The 21291-nt window shown below is 36.2% G+C and overlaps 1 protein-coding gene across 7 annotated transcripts in view; it reads left to right on the top strand.

The window, feature by feature from the left end:
* The window catches only part of COL24A1 (collagen type XXIV alpha 1 chain), a 412001-nt gene that overhangs the window by 351459 nt on the left and 39251 nt on the right, over positions 1-21291 (top strand). For 6 of the 7 annotated variants that reach the window (XM_019837359.3, XM_045036125.1, XM_019837358.3 and 3 more), the window contains 5 exons: positions 10830-10937; positions 12722-12829; positions 12924-12977; positions 13543-13605; positions 17030-17083. In XM_019837359.3, coding sequence (XP_019692918.2) covers positions 10830-10937; positions 12722-12829; positions 12924-12977; positions 13543-13605; positions 17030-17083 — 387 coding nt within the window. The remainder of the gene's footprint in view (positions 1-10829; positions 10938-12721; positions 12830-12923; positions 12978-13542; positions 13606-17029; positions 17084-21291) is intronic. The other variant, XR_006584455.1, reaches the window with a different exon arrangement.

The following is a 21291-nucleotide window of genomic DNA, read 5'->3' as shown; positions in this document are numbered from 1 at the left end:
ACATGTGTTTTATTAATTTTATTTTTTTGGTTTTTGGCTACTCAGCATTTTAACCCCATCTTATGTTTATAAATGTTTATGTTTACTCCCTTTTTGAGTCTTGGTGGGGGGAGGGCACCTTCTACAGAAGTCAGATTCTAGATTTTCACTTCCCATTTCCTCCTTGAAACAAGGACACAGGCCTATGACCTAGGCCTAACCAATCAGTCATGTCTAGCTAGCCCTTTGGCTGGGGAGTTAGTGATACGCAGAAGCAGGGATAATAGAGAGATTCTACTCTAGTGGCAGTGGCAGTAACCCCAATAGCACTCAGGTTCCAGGGGTGACTGGAGTCCATGTCTAGCAAGCTGCGGTGATGCACTCTGCAGTGTCCAAATTCTGGCTACCTAAACTTCCTTCAATTCTTTTATTTTTTTAATTTTTTTTTCAACGTTTATTTATTTTTGGGACAGAGAGAGACAGAGCATGAATGGGGGAGGGGCAGAGAGAGAGGGAGACACAGAATCGGAAACAGGCTCCAGGCTCTGAGCCATCAGCCCAGAGCCCGACGCGGGGCTCGAACTCACGGACCGCGAGATCGTGACCTGGCTGAAGTCGGGCGCTTAATCGACTGCGCCACCCAGGCGCCCCTAAACTTCCTTCAATCCTATGCATTTTCCGAACCTGGCTTTCTGGATTTGTCTGTGAGCTACTCAGTACCTTTTCAGTAAATTTTCTGTTTAAATTATCCAGGATTAGTTTCTGGTATTTGCAAATACAGACACTGACTAGTACCAAAATCTAAAAAGATAAAATTATAACCACTATACTTTAGTATATGGAGATCATCGGTAACATCAGCATATAACCATTTGATCTGATGCGGGGGATGCAGAAATAGGATTGCAGTGCTTGAGGACAGTGGACAGTGAGGAAATCAAGACATTCAGATAATTCAATGGAGAAACTTGGCCCTGAAAGAGAAAGGAGGGCAATAACTAGAGATGAAACTGAAATTACAGTAGAAGTTATTTTTAAGTGACAGAAGCTTAACCACGTTTAAATGCTAGATAGACCTAGTAGATATGGAGATGCTGAAGACATAATGAGGAGCAAGGAGAATCTGAGTATGAATTAGGTAATAAAACATGCATATTCTAGCTCCACTTTGTAAGCTATTCCACTTCTAATTAGGAAGTCATTTTTAAAAAACAGATTCAGAGCCACATGTCCCTTTATACATGACTTGTATAAAAACCTCATGGAATCTTATGATGAAAGGAGTTGAAATGAATTACAATAATGTTGTATACCTCCCAAATCCATGAAGCTGAATGGTATCTGCTATTGCTATTAGTAAGCAATTAGGTATCAGATCATAATTCATCATCTCCCACTTTTTAGCATTTTCAAAGAATAAGAAAAATTTCACATGCATACTTTGAATATCAGAATGTCATAAATATTGAAACGTTTTGTAGCCTTCAAAATAAAAACAAAATTAACTTTCCCTTGAGGAATCCCCTTTAAATAAAGCCCCAAGGTTTACACATGCCATTGGTATTTAAGAATACAGAAAATTTTTCTGTAAGTATTTCTGCTCCCTGTAGAATATATGATATGAAACCAGAATAATTGTTTTTATAAGGAACTGGTCTGTTCAATGACATTAGGTAACAATGGCCAAACTGGTCATTAGGTGAAATGATTTCTAAGTAATTATTTCTGAAACTTACTGTGGCAGTAGAAAAACTACTTAAGAGATAGTAACACAGTCTTTAAATACTAGCATATTCCCTGGAATATTTTCAACGACGGGTAAGGACATCTTTCCATTGGTCTTTTTTTGTAATTTTTATTTTATTTTTTTAAATCATGGCACCGTGGTGTTTCTTGGCTTACCTCTAAAGACTGCTGGATTTTTCCACTGAGAAAAATATTTATTCTGGGATTTCTAGCATTATGCAACTGCCTGATTTTCCTAAACAATGTTCTTTCTTTTTTTTTGATGTGGCCAAGGAGTTAAAGAATTCTTGGCATATTCACTCCACAGTTTCGGTGTTTTTCCAAGGTCATGTGACTATAACTAAAGGATAGTATTGGGGAGACTCACAGTTGCCTGTGTGAACTTCCTTCTGTATAAATGAGTGTTTTGAGACTCGTCAATTTAGCACATCTGTAGTAAATGAGTCTACCATGCTGTTTTCATTGCGTTGGACTTCAGTAGTGCCTCAATCATTTATGAAAAAGGAAAACAACTTTTCCCTGCAAAGATCATAAATCTATTTGTCATCAAAATGAAGGCTTACCGGTCTTTTTATTTTTTTATTGCTGCAACTTATAAAATTGGTTATTGGAAAAGAGGGAAAGAAACAAAACTAACATCTTGACTTAAGACAAATCAAGGCCTTTCAATCTTGACTTTGCACTTTGTCAGGTGAACATAAGCTTAAGTGTTGTATAAAATGAGATGCTTGTCCTAAAAGAACGTCGAAAGTCTTAAGTTTTCCACTTGTGGATTGTGCCCAGTATAGGAAGGAAAAACACACTTCATCAGCCCACTCATAATCCAAGCACAGAGTAGGAAGACCACCGTGGAAGCCTCTGTTAAAGAACACCAGCAGCCCTGCCACCCATCTGGTGTGTTCTCTAGCCTGTGAGCTAGTCACACTAAAGAAACTTCTGTTTCTGAGAAGATACATTTCTTTCTTCACAGTATTTTGGAGAAAGAAACATACCTTCAGCAGATCCTGTCAACTCTTGATTATTAAGAGGGTGATTTCCAATTATGGTTTATCCTGATTGCTACTTTCTCTCTATTCCCTCTGCTGCTTGTTTTGGCCCATTAACTGCTCATTAGGAACTCTTCCAGAGCAGACAAAACACAGTCTGTTTGGCTGCTTATTAGCAACAAAATGAAAGATTTGCTAAAGGATGAAATGTTCCTAGTTGAGTCTCCAATGACTCTCAATCCAATAAAGTTCATAGTCTTCTTGGAATGTTGATCCTTCGTGATCTGGCCTCTGTTTACATTTCCAGTGTTATAGTCCACTTTTCTCCTCACATTTGCTGTGCATTTCAGTCGTAATGGCGGCTAACAATTATTAAACACTTAGCACGTGCGAGGCACTATTCAAGGTGCTGAATATGGATGAAGTTTTTTTAATCCTCACAAAAAAAAAACCATCAAGTAGGTAGAGCTATTATCTCCAGGTTACAGAAAAGGAAGGTGAGACTCCAAGAGACTAAGTAACTTGCCTGAGGTCACACGGACAACAAATAATAGAGCCAGAATTCAAAATCAGGCAATGTAGATTCAGAGCCTACCTATGTCCTTAACCACTATACTGTGCCCTTTCAGGTATGCTTAATTACTTAGACATTCCTCCAAATTCTGCATATATTCCTACTTTAATGCCTTTGTACATGCAATTTATGCCTTCTGCTTGGAAAGCTCTTCCATCTTTCTCTCTGACTTTAGGATGAATAATTTCTTGCTCTTTTAGGACTTAATTGAACGGTTGCCTCCTTCAGACACTCTTCTTTGGATTCTTCACTCAGAGTTAAGCCTCCCTGCTCTGAACTTATGTATACTGTATACACTGCTTCCATCAGAGGATGGATCATATGGCTGCTGATTACATATCTTCACATCTTTCTGCCCCCAAAAGATTGCAAACTCTTGTAGAATGGGGATCGTGTTTTATTCATCTTTGCATCCCTAGCACTTAGCAGTGTCAGGCCTATAGAAGGAGCTCAGTAAATATTTGAAGAATGAATATTCTTTGCATAATAACAATGACTTCGGAGACCCGAATAAAGTTAGGATGTGTCACCTACTTAAAGTCTTAAGCATCTATACCAGCAATACAAAAATACCTGACTCATATGGTTTTTCTGAGTATCAAATGATTCTATGTGAATGTCTATTATTGAGCTATTATCATCTTTCCATAGTAATAGATATTCGTGGTTAAGCAAACATTCATTCATTCAAAAATATTTGTTTAGTGCTTAATATGAGCCAGGAGTTAGAGAATAGAGCAGTGAACAAGATGGACAAAGAATTGCCTTCGTGAAACATACATGAAACAGCAAGAAACTTCTGACATTTGACCATTTTAGGCCTAAAAACAATTCATAATGCAATATGGATCAGCCTAGTAATTGAGTAGTAGTCCATATATAAACAAATCAGGCAATTCTAAATTGTGCTAAGTTCTATGAAAGAAATAAATAGATAAATAAATAGATAAATAAATAGATAAATAAATAAATAGAACATGTGGGAGGTAGATTATAGATGGAGTAGACAGTGGAGGCCTCACTGAGGAAGTCATACTGGGGTATATTTATACTATATATCCCTTCAGGAAACTGAGCCAGGTATATACAGAATGAAGGAAGAACACGCTATGTGAAGGAATCAAAATGGAAAAACCTGCAGTCAGGAAAGAATCGGCATGTTCACAGGATTCTGAGGATCAAATAAAATAATATGGGTATAGATTTGCTATTTTTGAAATAAAAGATGGACATTTATTTCTTCATAGTAGTGTGAGCCTAGACATGTCTGAGAGCCAAAGCATAAATGAAATAACTTCTTTCAGTCCTTGTTAGTCCTGTGATTATACGTTCTGGGCTGAGTAAAGGAGATTTCGTAAGATACATTCATTTTGCCCAATATTAGAGTGACATTTGCACTGTCCATTTTACAAGACTGACAAACCACCAGTTGTTCTAATGGAAATGTGTGAATAATTTCTGTGAGGTAATACAATGTTGAAATGCCTACATTCATTAAGGCTGAACAAGAGTTAGTTTTGTATACTCTTGAGAATAACCTAAGTCAAGCTAACCTGACTTGTCTCAACGCTGCTCCAAGTTCCATAAGCTTTAATATGTTTAGAGATTCAAAACTAAAGTTATCTCCTAACTGTAGTATACAGCTCATTCATAAATCTTATTTCCAGCCTTTGGCCGCATTACTTATGACTGGCACTGAAGGAAAATGTTATGAATGCTACATTATTTAGATATAATGTAGCCTTGCATATAATCACCTAATAATTCCTATCCCATATTTTTTAAACAGCCAATTCTTTCCTAGGAGGGATATATTTAGTAAACCAAATAAAATGAGAAATTCTTACTTAAACAGAAGTGTCTTTAGTTGCTTGGAGTAAAGGAAGCAAAGCATTACTTTTATTAACTCGTTGATTTGCTGGCTTAAACAAAAAATGCAGTACTTATGTTGCCTAATAATGCAAAAAAATTCAGGGCATCATACTTATTTTTTGCTCTATAGAAAGCAAATTAATTTTAATTGCTATTTTCTCACACAATAAATAACTACATAAATATAATGCTAGGAACACAAAGAATGCTTGGCAGTAGGGAAAGAAAAAAACTTTTTAGTAATTTTCAAGGTGCTACTTTAAAGGAAAACATCAACTAATTTGAAGTTTAGTGTCACTTTAAATTTATTATTCTGTTGTTGAGAAATCAATAAAATTAACATTAAAAATATTTATCTTTTCATTCAACATAGTTTTAAAGATGGCACCCCTTTGTTAATCTACTTTAAAATGTGGATTTCTATTGTTGCCTGTCTTTAGCAAATTTTATTTCTTTCTTACTTATTTCTTAATATAGTTGTTTCAATCCTAATGAGATTAAGGCAACTAAATTAGGAGACCTAGGGACATTCTCTGTGATGTTTCACTATACAAACCAGTCATCACTGTAACAAAATCTTCCTCTCTCTCTCTCTGTCCTTCTAATGTGTGCAGATAACTCCATTTTCCTTTCCAGATCTTTCCATTCAATTCCAGATTGAAGGCAAATTTATACGTATACTATCCTTTCCCCACAGGGAAGTCAAAGTAAAAGACACGGAATCCCTCTTCTTTTCTTAACTGACATCGATTAAATAAAACAATACAACCATATTACCATGACAGTTTCTGATACATAGATGACAATAAGAAGTAACTCTTGTGGCTGATGTTATTGTTGTTGATTACTGACCCAAGTACTTGTTTCTTTAGAATATCAAGGATTAAGCAGTCATTGGTTTCAGTCCAATCAAAACTGACACTTCCTCCAGAGTTTATTGGTTTCATCATCTGTGAACAAATTAATTGTGGTTTTGTTTACATTTTAAAATTCACTCAGAATGACTTACTCTTTGCTTATTGGTGTTAGACAAATCATTTGGAAGACATTGGAAAGAATGCCTAGGCATAAGCATCTGTTTCTCTTGAAAGCAAAATTACTCATCCATCTTTGTGTTCATAATAAGAAATATTTGTTCTCTACTTGTATGAAACATTGTTTGGAACTTTGTACAGAACACTCTGCTACTATCCTCAAATTTCTCTCTAAGAAACCAACATGAACAGTAAATGACTTGGAACATAGTCATTGTGCTGTGCTAAATATGTGATAGCACTGCAAGTAAAGTTTTTAGTTTTCAGTTAACCCTACGGACTAGTTCTAGGGTCCTTTTTATTCTCAGCTAAAAAGACCTATTGACTTCAGGAGCGTTCAGCAGTGTCTGAATGTCCATTGTCCATGCATTACCCAAAAGATACATTTTTTTTTACTGTTAGCAAATAAAGGTCTTAAAAATTGCCTAAAATTACAAGTAAAGTGCTAATGTTTCAGAATTTTGGAACGTTGAGGTCTCCTCAAATTGTCTAGGGTAATCTGTCATATGATATCCTCTCCCTGTGGCATCTATTAGTTCTATAATACATCCAAGGATGGGCTATTCACAGCTTTGCAAGACAATCCACTTTAAAAAAAAAATCCTTACATTTCACCTAGTTTAACACTGGACCTAAGTCTATATATTAACCTAAGTCTGTATGATTTTTTTTCCTTGCTTACATACCCTTCCTTCCATCTTTTATATGACCTTTTAGAATCTTTCTCTGCAGGCCATTGGTTTCTTTACATTTTTTACTTTTTTTGTTTTTCATGGGGAGGGCACTATTCATCAAAATTTGTTTTTGAGACTTGCCTTTTCTATAAAGTCTTATTTCTATTAGACACCTGGCCATTGGTATGACACCTACGTCTTCACTAAACATTTTGAAATTTTATCTCAAGGTCTCAGGTGACTGACTGGATTTGCTTTCATTTGCATTAATGAGTTCTAAAATGGCATCAAGTCCCGGGGCACCTGGGTGGCTCAGTTAGTTGAGCGTCCGACTTCGGCTCAGGTCATAATCTCACAGTTTATGAGTTTGAGCCCCACATCAGGCTCTGTGCTGACAGCTCAGAGCCTGGGGCCTGCTTCGGATTCTGTGTCTCCCTGTCTTTGTTCTTCCCCTGCTCAGCTGTCTCTCTCTCAAAAATAAATAAAGATTTAAAAAAATTTTTTTAAAAGACACCAAGTCCTGAATCCAGGATTTGTGTGGCAGGGGGAAAGAAATAGGATAGAGTATATGCAGCCAGGGTCCTCAAATTCATGTGACAAGGGGAAGGAAATAGAGATAAGTGCACTTAGATTAAGATGCAAGCAATATGTAAGAACCATATAACCACCTGAAACTTAAGTTCACAATGTGGATCTCTCTCTCTCTCTCTCTCTCTCTCTCTGTGTGTGTGTGTGTGTGTGTGTGTGTGTGTGTGCATGTTCTCTCTGCCCCACCTTCCTCTCTCTCTCCATCTCTCTTCCTGTCTCTTTGTCTCTACCTCTCCTCTCTCCCTCTCTTTTCTCACTCCCCTTCTCTCCTTCTCTCTCTCTTCCCCTATTTTGTCTTCATAATGGTTCCTTACAAATATCAAGAACCACTACTGTAGAGAAATGATGAGAGAGAAAATGGCTAATGTAGATTGGGACAAAAAAAGTTTAAAGGTCAACATAGGAATACGAACCTATACTCTGTAGGCATCTCTCTCTATGTGTCCAGCATAGCACATGGCACGTAGTGATATAGAATACATTTACATTCATTACTATAGTGAGTTTTGTGGTCATGAAGAAAATCTACATAGAAAAGGTAATTCTTTAACTATGTTGAATTATTCACTGTAAGTAAGAAAATAAAAAGATATGTGATGATATAATTTGGAGGAAATAACTTGGAGAAAAAAGGAAAAACACTTTAGTATTATATTCAAAATTGGCTTTATCTTTAAATCCTATTCTCCCAACCAGGCCTTCTACAGGAATACTCTCTTTAGCAAATCATCTTTCCTATTACATTTGTAACTTTAAGGGCAATATCTTTATCTTATGATCCAGTTCTACTCTACTTTATCAGTTATTCCTGTTTTGATCAGCACCAAAAGTAATTTCCCCTATTCAGAACCTCTCTAGAATTTACTTTCTATCTCTCTTCTCATCTGGCAATTTTTAAAATATTTCTGTATTTATTGTAACTGTTTATATAATTACATTTTATCCTTTTCACTTAATGTTAAGCTCCTTGAAAACAAAAACATATTTATATTTGTATTCCCCATATGGTTTCCCATGGTACCTTCCTTTCACATAGATGGTATTCTATATCATCATCAATTTTTTGCTGAATGCATGAAAGAATGATTGCACAACCCAATTTAGTATCCCAGGAATCAACTGAGAAAGTAGTGGTCATCTAGAACAAAGGTCAACAAATGTTTTCTGTAAATATTGGTAACTATTTTAGGCTTTGCAAGGCAAGAGGCAAAATTAAGGGTTTTATTTAAGAACTTATGCAACAAAAGATAAAATAGATTTTCAGTAAGTTTTTCTTCATGCAATTCAAAATAAAATTTAGTACAACTTTTTGTTGGTAATACAATTCTAGTAATGAGAAAAAATGGAATTATTTGTGGGAGGGAGATAACATTTAGCTTATTACGGTTCCATATCATCAAAATTTTCTTTTTATTTGTTAATGCTGACCTATAATGAGATTTTGCACGTTTTACATACTTCATCTTTGAAAATTCTTTTCACACAGATAGGTTCTACCAAAGTCACAAACATATGATTTTAACTGTGCCTATTCATTGCTTGGAAGGAATTTATAAAATTCTGTTAGAATCTTCTCTTGATATTTGCCTTCTATTATGTCATTATATTGCATATTATTCATATCCAATTGGACTTTAGGTGAAAACTTCTCAGCTGCACAGTTAAATGGATTTTGAAGTACACAAATTTCTTGCCTCTAGTGCTAAAAAATGCTACTGGCAGTAGCTGAGCTCAGAAAATCTACCCACTACAAATTTATGTGGAAATGATGGTCTCACTTACTGTTTTAATTCTTGACACCAATAGGAAATATATAAAAGTTGCTTCACATTACTTGTGATTTGAACATTAGTTGTCATCAGAATAACTTTACCACACAGGGTGGCTGGCTGACTCAGTTGGTGAGAACATGTGACTCTTGATCTTTGAATTGTGAGTTTGAGCCCCATGTTGGGCATAGAGATTACTTAAAAAGAAATGACTTTACCACAGTACATGCTTCACAAATAGGCATTGCCTTGCCTTGTAATTTTAGGTTGAATTCATTGATAAACATTATAGGCTCTGTAGCAAAATCTAATTTCTGAAGTCACTCATTATTCAATAATAGAGGTTGAGGGTGGTTCTTCTCATTCAAAACAATTTCAATCTTGGTCTCAAAATATCTCAGGAAAACTTTATCCCTGCCAAGCCATCAAATTGCTTTGTGATAGGGAAAATGAGGATATTCAGGTTCTATTTTCACACAAAAAAATCACAGAATGGATGAAGTTTGCAAGAGTCAATGGAGTTCACTGTTGACACTACTTGTTCAACAATACATGCTAGATTCAAGTATTTTCCTCAGTGTAACTGATGGTGAATAATAAAATGAATATCCCTAGCTTTAAGTACTGTACATTTTCACAAGTTTTGCAAATTTGTCCAGTAAATCTTCGTCCAATGCTTTGCTATCAGTTTTATCACATTTTAGCCAATTCCATTTGAGGTTGTACTGATTTAGTGCTTTAATGTCTTTGAAAATTTCCTCACCTATAGTCAATTACAAACTGTTCATATACGTTAATTCTTTAGTCACTTTAACACAGCATTGACTCCCCAAATAAACAACTGAGTTGTAATGCTAACATCTGTCAGTTCATCAAGAGGCAAGGAAAACCATTCCAAAGCATTTACCTTGTTTTTTAATTGCTTATTGATGCTGCTCCAATGTCTTCAACATTTCAGGCCATTGTTCTTGCCAAAAGGCTAACTTAATCTTAAACAAGTTTACTTTGGGTACATGATTTAAGTCATGTCAGTAAGTGACTTTCCTTGCTGGGCTAACAAATGAACCACTCAGAAACTCTAAAAAAAAAGTTTTTAAACTTTTTTAATTTTAATTGCGATATGAGTGACATAGAGCTTATATTAGTTCTAGGTATACAACATAATGATTCAATATGTTTTTATATTGAGAAAATGATCACCACAGTAAGTCTGGTTAATATCCATAGAATTTTTTTCTTAAGGAAACATTAATCAGTTATTAGAGTTGTCATGCACACCCAAATATAATACAGAAAGTTAGAATACAATGAACATACTTTACACCTAGGCTATTTAAGTCAGAAGGTACTAAAAGACTGTACTGCCTCAGTATTTTCATTTTAAATACCTCAGACCATTATATTAACTATAATTAGAGACTTTAGGTAGGTAAAAACATGACTTAAATATTTCACTTATTTGGGACAGAAGCCCAGGATAACTCTCAAACCTGAGCAGTGTGTCAACAGTAGCCTTTCAGAACACCAACGCCTCCTACAGTTACTGAGCCTCTGGATGGAGTTTTAGGAAATACCCCCAATTTTTATTTCTTACCTATGTTATTTAGGGCACCAGAGGCAGCCCAGGAAGAGCAGGACCAGCTGGGTCTCCAGGTCCTCGAGGAGCCAAGGGGCCATCAGGCCTTCCAGGAAGCCCAGGGGTTCCAGGCCCAAAGGTACTTTAACATTTTCTTCTGATGGATGAGGAGCACTACTAATATGCTTATTGTACCTGAGTTCATTGGCTAAATCACACAATGGTAAGATTAATCATTTTTTAAAAATTTGACCAATAATAACACATTAGGAAAAACAGTGTATGGCCTTGACATACTCATCTCCTGTGAAAACCACAGTGCATGTAATTTGCCAGAACAACTCATTAACTCAGAACTGGAAATGCTTTGGGGCACTCGGGCAGCTCAGTCTGTTCAGCGTCTGTTTTCAGCTCAGGTCATAATCTCACAGTCTGCGAGTTTGAGCCCCACGTCAGGCTCTGTGCTGACAGCTCAGAGCCTGGAGCCTGCTTCAGATTCTGTGTCTCCCTCTCTGTCTGCCCTTCCCCTACTCACGCTCTGTCTCTCAAAAATATATAAACATTTTTAAAAAATGCCCTTTGACTCATTCTGTTTCTTCTTCCCCCTCTGTCATCTACCTTCTCCTCCAAAAAAAAAAAAAAGAGAAATCTTATTACTTCTGGATTCATACTTTCTTAGATACACTTTCTATCCCTCTGAGTCTGAACCTAACCAACCAATTTATAAACCTGATAAGAGTAGAGCTTATTTCATAGAGTCAAAGTGATCGTAATTAAATCCTGCATTGAATGGAATGTTGTCACATGTCAATAGGCTTTCCAAACAAAACCTGTTTCAGAGCTATCTCAGTGCAGAACTGACCCAGACAACAAAGAGATTAGTCTAGTGTCTAAAGTGATTTCATAAAAGCCTAGGATTGAGATGTTGTCACCGTCATCATATTACCTCTTAACTTTTCATAGTTCCACTTCTAAAGAATGTACAGATATTCTGATCCATATGGGTAAACTGGAAATGACTCATCCCTTTCCACTAAAATTCAAAGTAGTTGAAAAAATGCTAAAACTAGGAAAAGAAATAAGATTCCTCTCTTTAATGTGTGAATCTGCAATAAAAAGGATCCATATTTGTCAAGTCCCAAAGCTATACATTTGTCTTCAGACAGTGAAAGATAATGTGCTAATCTTAAAGAATCTTTGATCAAAGTCTACCAAGCTTCATTTTTCATTAACTTATCTGCAAACTCTACCTGATTCTTATTTTTAGACATGGTGTGAAAGATATTTCAACTTTCACTTGAAAAACAAAATAAAAGTAAATTTAGAAAAGACTTAACCTTTGCAAATAAAATAATGGCGATTAAGTATATCATTAAGTGGAATTTTAGAGGAGATAAAGGGAATTTATATCAAAGGAACCTTGAGAAACAGGTAATAGAAATTTCTTAATGACAGGATTGAAAAGACAACCATGACAAAAACCAGGGTTCACACTTCAGGAGAATCTGCTTTTTTTCTTGTATAAGCTGAATCATCTCTGTATGGTGAGAAGAACACAGCAAAATAACACCAACTCAAATACAGTGCACATTCCGTCATATGTAATATACAACCCACACACACACCGCACATTCACCATTCTCTCATTAGCCCCACTGCCTTCTTTCTAGCTTTTAGGTACCCCCTTCCCTCTTCTTTCCACACTTACGGCCATAATCCTTGGAATTTTCTTTCCCCACTGCTACACGCATTGTTCATTATAATCAAATATTACTTATGTGGAAAATATCAGTAGGAAGAATGACCATGCAGAATTTGATCTCCTGAGTGTCCTGTACTATACCTAAAGATGGACTTGTATTTGGGTTTCAATTATGTTGGTAGATTCTAAAGTCATGATCACCTTTCTTTTTTTGCCCATAGGGAGAACAAGGACTATCTGGACAACCTGGAATTCAAGGTAAAAGAGGCCACGGAGGAGCACAAGGTGATCAAGGACCACGTGGAGAGCCTGGCCTTAAAGGGCAGCCTGTATGTGCCAACTCAGAAATTCACTAAGTATTATTTTTCTCCAGATCAGGCCACCGTTGCACAATAATGATGATCGTATCTATTCACATTGCAGGGAGAACATGGTGTCCAAGGTTTGACAGGTTTCCAAGGATTCCCAGGCCCCAGGGTATGTTTACATGTTTTCTGCTATTCATCAGAAAGATGTTGAAATACCAGTGTTTAGTCTCTGACTTGAGTTTTTGTATATTTTAATCTGTAAAATTTCAGTTGGTACAGTTATATGTTTGAATTTTAAATGTGTTAATTTAAAATTTGTGTAGCTATAGATTTCCCTACCAATTTTATTGAATAATTTGCTTTTGTCTCCCTCACATTCCATTTTCCCAAACATTTTATTGTGAAAGTTTTCAAACATACAGCAAAGTTGAGAGAATGGGTGAAAACCCGTATACCTATTACCTAGATTCTACCATAGCTTTTTACTCCACTTGCTTTATCATGTATCTATCTGTCCCTCTCTCCCTCTCTCAATTCACTTTGGTGTACTTCAAAGTAAATTGCACACTTTACTACAGTTCCTCCAAAGCACTCAGCATGCACATCATTAACTATCCATTTACATTCCATATTTTCAGAGCCAACTCTTAATAAATTGTTACAAGATTATTTCACTTGTAAAATGTCCATATAGAATTAAAGATTTTGACATTTTATTTTTATTATATTTTTAGGGTCCTGAGGGAGATGCTGGCATCATTGGAATATCAGGTCCTAAAGGTCCCGTTGGACAGAGAGTAAGTATAAAGTCATTGTACTTGCCCAGAAATTGTGTTTCTTTGCTGATTGCAGGAATCAGCATTAAGAACTCTGAAATTGATATATTCCAAATTAATAACTTAATAAAATGACTTTTAAGATAGAAACCCATCAGATCACATGCAAGGGTTCTCAGCCTTTTTCAGTTCACATACTAATTTGAGCAAAAGACCCCATAGACAACCATATTCCTAGCTCTTACTTACAGTACATATCAGAATTAATGTTGACACTGGATAATGTATTTATTAACTTACGCTCAGAACAAAAAGTAAAGGGTTTCATGTTACCAGCATTAATATAACCAGAGACCAGAGACCACACCCATGCGCCACGTGGAGGAGGCTTGCCTATGGCCAGAGCTCCTCACCCCACACTTTGAAAAATATTTCCCCATACCAATGTTTCCCCAGCTCAGGGGTGGGTATCCCTAGAGAGTGATGAGGAACTGCTTAAAGAGTTGCGAAGGTTGGGGTCCGAAGAATTCCAATTAGCTGGTCGGTGCCTGGAATTGCAAACTATAGCAAATATAAATAGGGATAGATAAGCCATCAGCAGTTTTTATTGGTGTGTTTTTTGCTTTTTGGTTTTGTTTCTGTTTCTACTAACCAGTCTCCTAATTGATGAGATGATGTATAAAACTGAAAAGAAAACAAGCTATAAAACATCCAGCCGTGGTTTGCCTGCTGCAGTGGCACCCCCTAGGCTAACTGCAGCTGCTAGGGCGAGGGTGAAGAGAGCAGAGACAGGCAGGAGAGTGGTCCAGGTAGAAGAAAGGAATTGTGAAAAACCTCACATCTGAAAACCACTGTCTTACACAACATATTAAATGAAAAGTCAAATTTTTGAAAACCTGCACCCTTTCCCCAACTCTTAGCATAAATTCTTTTCGGTAATACAAAGGTCAGTGTTGTCATGGGACGTGGTTATTTAAAGACCCTCCTCAGCATTTCTTCAGGTGCAAATTTATTAATTATTTTTATGATTTCTGAAGAACTGTGGAAAGTTAGGGCTTTTATATAAAGCCCTATTCTTGATTACCCACAGGTGAGTTACATGTGGACAGGCTTCTCTACAATAAATATTGCTTTGAAGTTCTTATATATGTTAAGTTCTCTACTAATTAAACCCATTCATTCTAGTTTTATTAAGTTCTCAATCAATTAATCCTTTCTTGGTACTCAAAGAGAAGTTGGCTTCCTGCCTAGCATCTGTTCTAAGCAGAATCTTACAAAGTGCCGGGTCTCTGTCGGCCAGGGTCTGAGCCTATACTGCTTTGCAGCTCCAGAAACTGTATCAGTTCACCAATGGTAAAGTTCTGATAACTGCTTACAAATACTAATGCATAAATGCAGCTATCTCTTATTAAGTCATTATAGATACAAGTGAAAGTCATGATAGGTTAATGTTTTGTAAGAAACTATTATGTACCAGTGCTCAGTGTGTTACCCTTATATCATTTAATCCTCATAAAAACACTGCAACAGATGCTATTATCCCCATTTTTCAAGTGGGCAAACGAAGTCTCTGAAAGGTAATTTGCTCAAGGCCATGGGTGGCAAGTAGAAGAACCAAAATTTTAATCCACAGCTGAATGACCAAATAATATGTTACAAAGTTGCTTGCTAGTTGCATAATTAGAATATAGAATGGATATTAAGTGGCTAGTTCTTGCTCAATAATCAATAAATACTTGATGATTAAATAAATTAAATTAATTGAAGTAGGAAATCTGGATTAATTGTCCTCCATTTCAAAGATTATTTATGTAGTTAACTGGCACCAACCATTAAAATCATAACACCTCATCTTTCGGACACATTTAAATAAACATAGACAATTTTTTTTTGCTGTTTTGATCTTTGTTTTCTAGAGTTCATGAATACCTCTCCATTCTTTTAACAAATCATTCTAAATAGTTCGATCACAGTCAAGTTCACTATGTTAAAGCTTTGTTGACTTTTTTCAGTGATAAACCAGTCTAGGGCTTATATTTGATTAGGTTAGGAAATCAACTCTCTTTATTTGATTGTGGATCTTTGAGATTTAGGTACCATATTTACAAATTATCACTTAAAGTCAATCTTTGTGTTTAAAAGTGATTCTATTAGATTTACTTTTAGAGCACCAGCTAATTTCTCTCATTCTAGGCTCATTCTAGTCCATCTATTGATAGACTCCATGACATAATGATCTCAACTGATAGTATTTTCTGCACCTTAGCAGGAGTTGGACAAAGAAATCCTATTAGATATCTACATTTAAGTGTTCAGGTTAAGTGTGAGCCAGAAAGACTGAAATTTGCTGCCAGTGGAACTGGGCATGGAGTTTGAGGGAAAATAACTAAAACAGGTGTTTTGTATTCATAAAGAAGCAGTAAGTCAGACAAAGAAAGGAAAATACAGTATGATCTTATTTATATATGGAATCTAAAAAATAAAACAAACCAACACAACAAAGCTGAAACAGTCACGTAGACATATGGAAACAAACTGTTGGTTACCAGAGGAGAGGAGGAGTTGGGAGGCAGGCAAAATAGGTGAGGGGAATTAAGAGTTACAGACTTCCAATTATAAAATAAGTAAGTCATGGGGATGTAATGTACAGAATAGGAAATATAGTCAGTAATTACAGTAGCCTCTGTCTGGTAACAGGTGGTAACTAGACTTATTGTAGGGATCATTTTATAATGTATAAAAACATTGAATCACTGTGATGTACACCTGAAACTAATAGAACATTGGATGTGAGTTATACTTCAGTTGAAAAAAAAGATATGTTCCATATTTAGTTTGGGAGGAGTTCACCAGATTGGGCTTATTCAAGGTGATCTTCATAATCAATAACAGCTTACGGTTTCAAAATCATTTTTCTCATTTAATTCTAATAATGGCCCTATGAAGTATGCAATCTTATGTAACAGATGGAGAAACTGAGGTTGGTCACCTGTGATGCTCTGTGTTTCGTTCCCATACTTTCTCTCAGTTCCATGCTGCATGTCCCTTAGACATCTCTTTCAACATCTGTAAAGAAAGTTATTCAAAATTTTTGTTTATCATTCTATATAGTCTTATTTATGTAAAGTAATTGCATTTGTTGTGAAATGACCCACATGTAAAATGGCATCATTGAAGTTATATCACTACATGAAAATTATAAGGCTGATTTATGTTTGTTAGAAATTATACAGATGTAATTCTCCCGATAGGAATCTATAATGTACAGAATTGTGTCACATGCTGCAGATCAAAAGTACTATGATTTCTCCTGATTTTATGATATTTTTAATAAAAATTTGAATGATGCAGATATGGACTGTTTTACCATTGCACAAGAAATGTTCTAGAATTTTTCTTCATTATACCGGCAGTGAGACTGACTGATGTTCTTTTACCCCAACAGGGAAACACTGGCCCCTTTGGCAAAGAAGGTATAATAGGCCCAACAGGTAGAACTGTAAGTTTGTTACAATATAGGTCTTCCTTTTCCTTTTCGTATTCTTATTTCTTCCTCTTTAATCCTATTTCTGGAGTAATTCAAAAAGGATCACGCTGAGTGTTTGAGAAGCCAAGGGCAAAAACAGATGTTATGTTTTCATCTGGAAGGTGATTACTGAGAACTTAGAGATTATATGTGTAATGAGGAAGGTGTATATAGTGAGGTAGACACTTAAAACTGTGGAGTAGAGAAAGGAAAATAGAACAAGGGAGGTGGGTTGAGCATTATTAGCATAGAGGTGATCACTAACGCACGAAAAAGAATCCATGTTCTGAGGGAGAAAGTATAGCAAAAGGCAGGCAAGATTTGAGTATTTGGAAGTGTCCACTATAAAGTAAAGAGATAGTTGGTGGGAAAAACAGGGAAAAAAAAAACAGGAAAAAGCAGGAAAAACAGAAAAGCACAAGGTTCAGATAGATGAGTTTCAAGAAGCGAGTAGTTAACAGTGATCTTTAAGAAAATAAATTACAGTAGAAGATAAAGTACATACTTCGGTGAGGAAGGAACATTTAATAACTTTTGTCAAATTCTTAAAGAATTTAAACATTTAATAACTTTTCTCAAATTGTTACAGAAAACGTTTGAAGTAGGTATTATTTGCATTTAAGACACAGGGAAACAGATTAGGTTCATGGAGGTTCGCCTAATTATTCAAGGTGGTATAGCTAGTGAATGACATAGGTGATGTTTCTTCCTTCAAGAACAGTGCTTTTCTCCTCCTTTCAAGGTGCATCTGGAGAGGACTGAGGTAATTAGTAGATACCAGTGCCTTTATAAATTTGACAAATAAAACAATGGTTGGTGAAGTCATGGGAGAGTTTTACAATACAAACAGTAGTGTAAAAATACAAAAGAAAGAACCCAGTAGATAGGGGCAAATTGAGACTTGGGGGGGAAAGGTGTATTCCCTGCAGGGAACCAATATTTTGAACGATTTCAAAGTGTTATGTAGAGAGACATAGAGTTTTAATATATAAAATGGAATGTTTCAGGTATTAAGTACAACTATTCTCTTTGATAAATTAGGGAAGAATTTCCCACCAAAGTTGCTGAATTTTTGATTTTACAAATATGAAATGTATAAGTCAACACTTCTCTAGATTTTCAGCGTTTACTACTCAGAGCTATATAGTCTACGTGGGAGATTTTAAGTGGGAGAATTCTCATATTTTGGTGGGTGGTTCTTCAATAAGCTAAGGAACACATACTGTTCTGATTACTCAATGATTGTTCTGTTCTGTCAAAAATGTGAAATATCAATTGGTCAAGGAAACCATGATAAAGAAATGGCTCAATTAAAATACCTCACTGTGTTTTGTTTACAGATAGTTCTTAAAAGCCCTTGTAATATTCAGCATGCACGTCAAATTTTTTCCATATTCTAGTTTTTCCATTCTAAGAAGAAACTTCTAAGAAAAGTTCACTATGAAAGAATAAGCACTTGAGAGTGGCCAAAACTTTGTGGGAAAAAAAAAAAATAGTGGTGGGGGTTGGAAGACTTGCTTTTGCAAATAAGGAAACATTACTTCAAAATCATTGTAAATGAAACTATAGGGTATTACAAAGGAATAAACAAATAGATGAGTTTAACAGGCTAGAGCCCAAAATTAGATCTTGGAATATATAGGAATCTAATTATAACAGAAATGGTATATCAGGATGATTTGGGTCTAAGTTAATAGGAACCCTGAATCAAACTGGCTCTAATAATAAGGAAATTTATATCACATTAATGGAAAGCCCAGAGGTAGGAAGGGCTTCGGATTTGGCTTCTTAGTGATTTTGTTATGTTGTCCAAGACCAGGTTCTTTCCACGTCTCTGCTCTATCATCCTGAATGTGATCTTCATAATTGGGCTTATAGAAAGATGACTACAATTTCTCAGCAATTACATCCAGATGTAATTATCCAAAGTGAAAACTGATCTATAGTCCTATCTTGGGAAAAATTAAGTTTTTTCCAGAAGGCTTCCACTGCCTTTTTCCTCATGTCCATTGATCAGCTACATGTCCATTCCTATACCAGTGACAGGAAAGGGAGATGGAACTACTTTAAGTCACAGCATTACTATAAGGAATTAGAACTCTATTTCACCCAACTTTTTTTTTATCTTTTTTAAAAAGACTTTAAAGTATAAAAAACAAATCTAGAAAGCTGAAGTATAGCTTAAGGGTTGAGGAGACCTTTATCTGTTTATTTATTTATTTGTTTGTTTGTTTTTAATGTTTTTTAAATTTACTTTTGAGAGAGAGAGATAGAGCATGAGCAGAGGAGAGGCAGAGAAAGAGGCAGACAGAGGATCCAAAGCAGGCTCTGCACTGACAGCAGTGAGCCCTCTGTGGGGCTCAAACTCACATACTGTGGGACTGTGACCTAAGCCAAAGTTGTATGCTCAACCAACTGAGCCATCCAGGTGCCCCTGAGGAGACCCTTTGTATAAGAAAGGAAATCTGAAAACCACAAAAGAACAGAATATGTATTTGAATACTCGAAAATTTTAAGTTTTGTGTGGAAAAAGTTTCCGTAAACAAAATTAATATAAGTTGGGCAAAAATAATTGCAAAAGCATATGAGTTGATGTATAAAGAGCTCTTACAAATTACTATGAGCGGGGCGCCTGGGTGGCGCAGTCGGTTAAGCGTCCGACTTCAGCCAGGTCACGATCTCGCGGTCCGTGAGTTCGAGCCCCGCGTCAGGCTCTGGGCTGATGGCTCAGAGCCTGGAGCCTGTTTCCGATTCTGTGTCTCCCTCTCTCTCTGCCCCTCCCCTGTTCATGCTCTGTCTCTCTCTGTCCCAAAAATAAATAAAAACGTTGAAAAAAAATTAAAAAAAAAAACACAAATTAGTATGAGAAAGATAGAAACTCAATAAAAAATTGAAGAACAAATCCAAAGGGTCAATAATTATTTGGAAGGATGCTTTCCTAACTTACAGTCACATAAATGCAAATTAAAGTAATAATGAGACATTACATCTAACCTCTCAGAAGGGGATTAGGGAGAACAATACTCATCATCAGTAGAAATGTGAATTATAGCCTTCATGGAAGGATATTTGTTAAAATATAAGTACATATACCCTTTGACCAATCAGTTCCACTTTGAGAGATTTGTGCCATAGAAATTAAGTACTCATAAATTATAGAAAGTTTTTTTCACAGTACTGGCTATATTAGGGAAAAAAGTTTGAAATCACATGAATGTTCATCTGTAGAGGAATGGTTGAGTAAATAGTGGTCTAGCCATTTCATAGAATATTATGCAACTATCGAAAACAACTAGTTATATCTAGTTCAGTGGACTTGTGGTTGTTCATGCTGTATTGTTAAGTGTGAAAAATCTGATTCACAGAAGAGTATACAATATGAGATCAGTTTTATAAAATATTACCAATCACCCCATACATGCATTAATATATTTGTCAGTATTTCATCAAAAAAAAAAAAGTATGGAAAGGTATGTACCTACTTGTTAATACTGGGCTGGAGGTGAGGGAGGGTATTAAAAACAAGTTCTATAGAGATATCTTAAAAATTAGTTCTTGTGGGGGGTGCACCTGGGTGGGTCAGTCAGTTGAGCATTTGACTTTAGCTCAGGTCATCTCATGGTTTATGAGTTTGAGCCCCGTATTGGGCTCTCTGCTGTCATCTCAGAGCCTGGAGTCTGCTTCAGATTCTGTCTCCCTCTCTCTCTGCCCCTCCCCTGCTAGCACTCTGTTGCTCCCTGTCTCTCAAAAATAAAATGTTAAAAAAATTAGTTTTGGGGGGCATCTGGGTGGGTTAGTCGATTAAGCGTCTGACTTTGGTTCTGATCATGATCTCACAGTTGATGAATTCAAGCCCTGTATCAGGCTCTCTGCTGTCAGCACAGAGCCCACTTCTGATCCTCTGTCTCCCTCTCTCTCTGCCCCTCCCCCACTTGCACATGTGCTCGCTCTCTCTCAAAGAAACATTAAAAAAATTTTTTAATTAGTGTTTGGAAGTTACTATCATGGTTTAAAATGAGTGAATAACAGGGGCACCTGGGTGCCTCAGTTGGTCGAGCACCCAATTTCAGTTCAGGTCATGATCTCAGAATCTGTGAGTTCAAGCCCCACATCAGGACCTGGAGCCTGCTTCGGATTCTTTGTCTCCCTTTCTCTCTGCCCCTCCTCTGCTCACGCTCTGT

The sequence above is a fragment of the Felis catus genome, chromosome C1 (assembly GCF_018350175.1).
Source record: "Felis catus isolate Fca126 chromosome C1, F.catus_Fca126_mat1.0, whole genome shotgun sequence".
Classification (NCBI taxonomy): Eukaryota; Metazoa; Chordata; class Mammalia; order Carnivora; family Felidae; genus Felis; species Felis catus.
The sequence above is the reverse complement of the archived record's forward strand: the minus strand, read 5'-3'. Positions and strand labels throughout refer to the sequence as shown.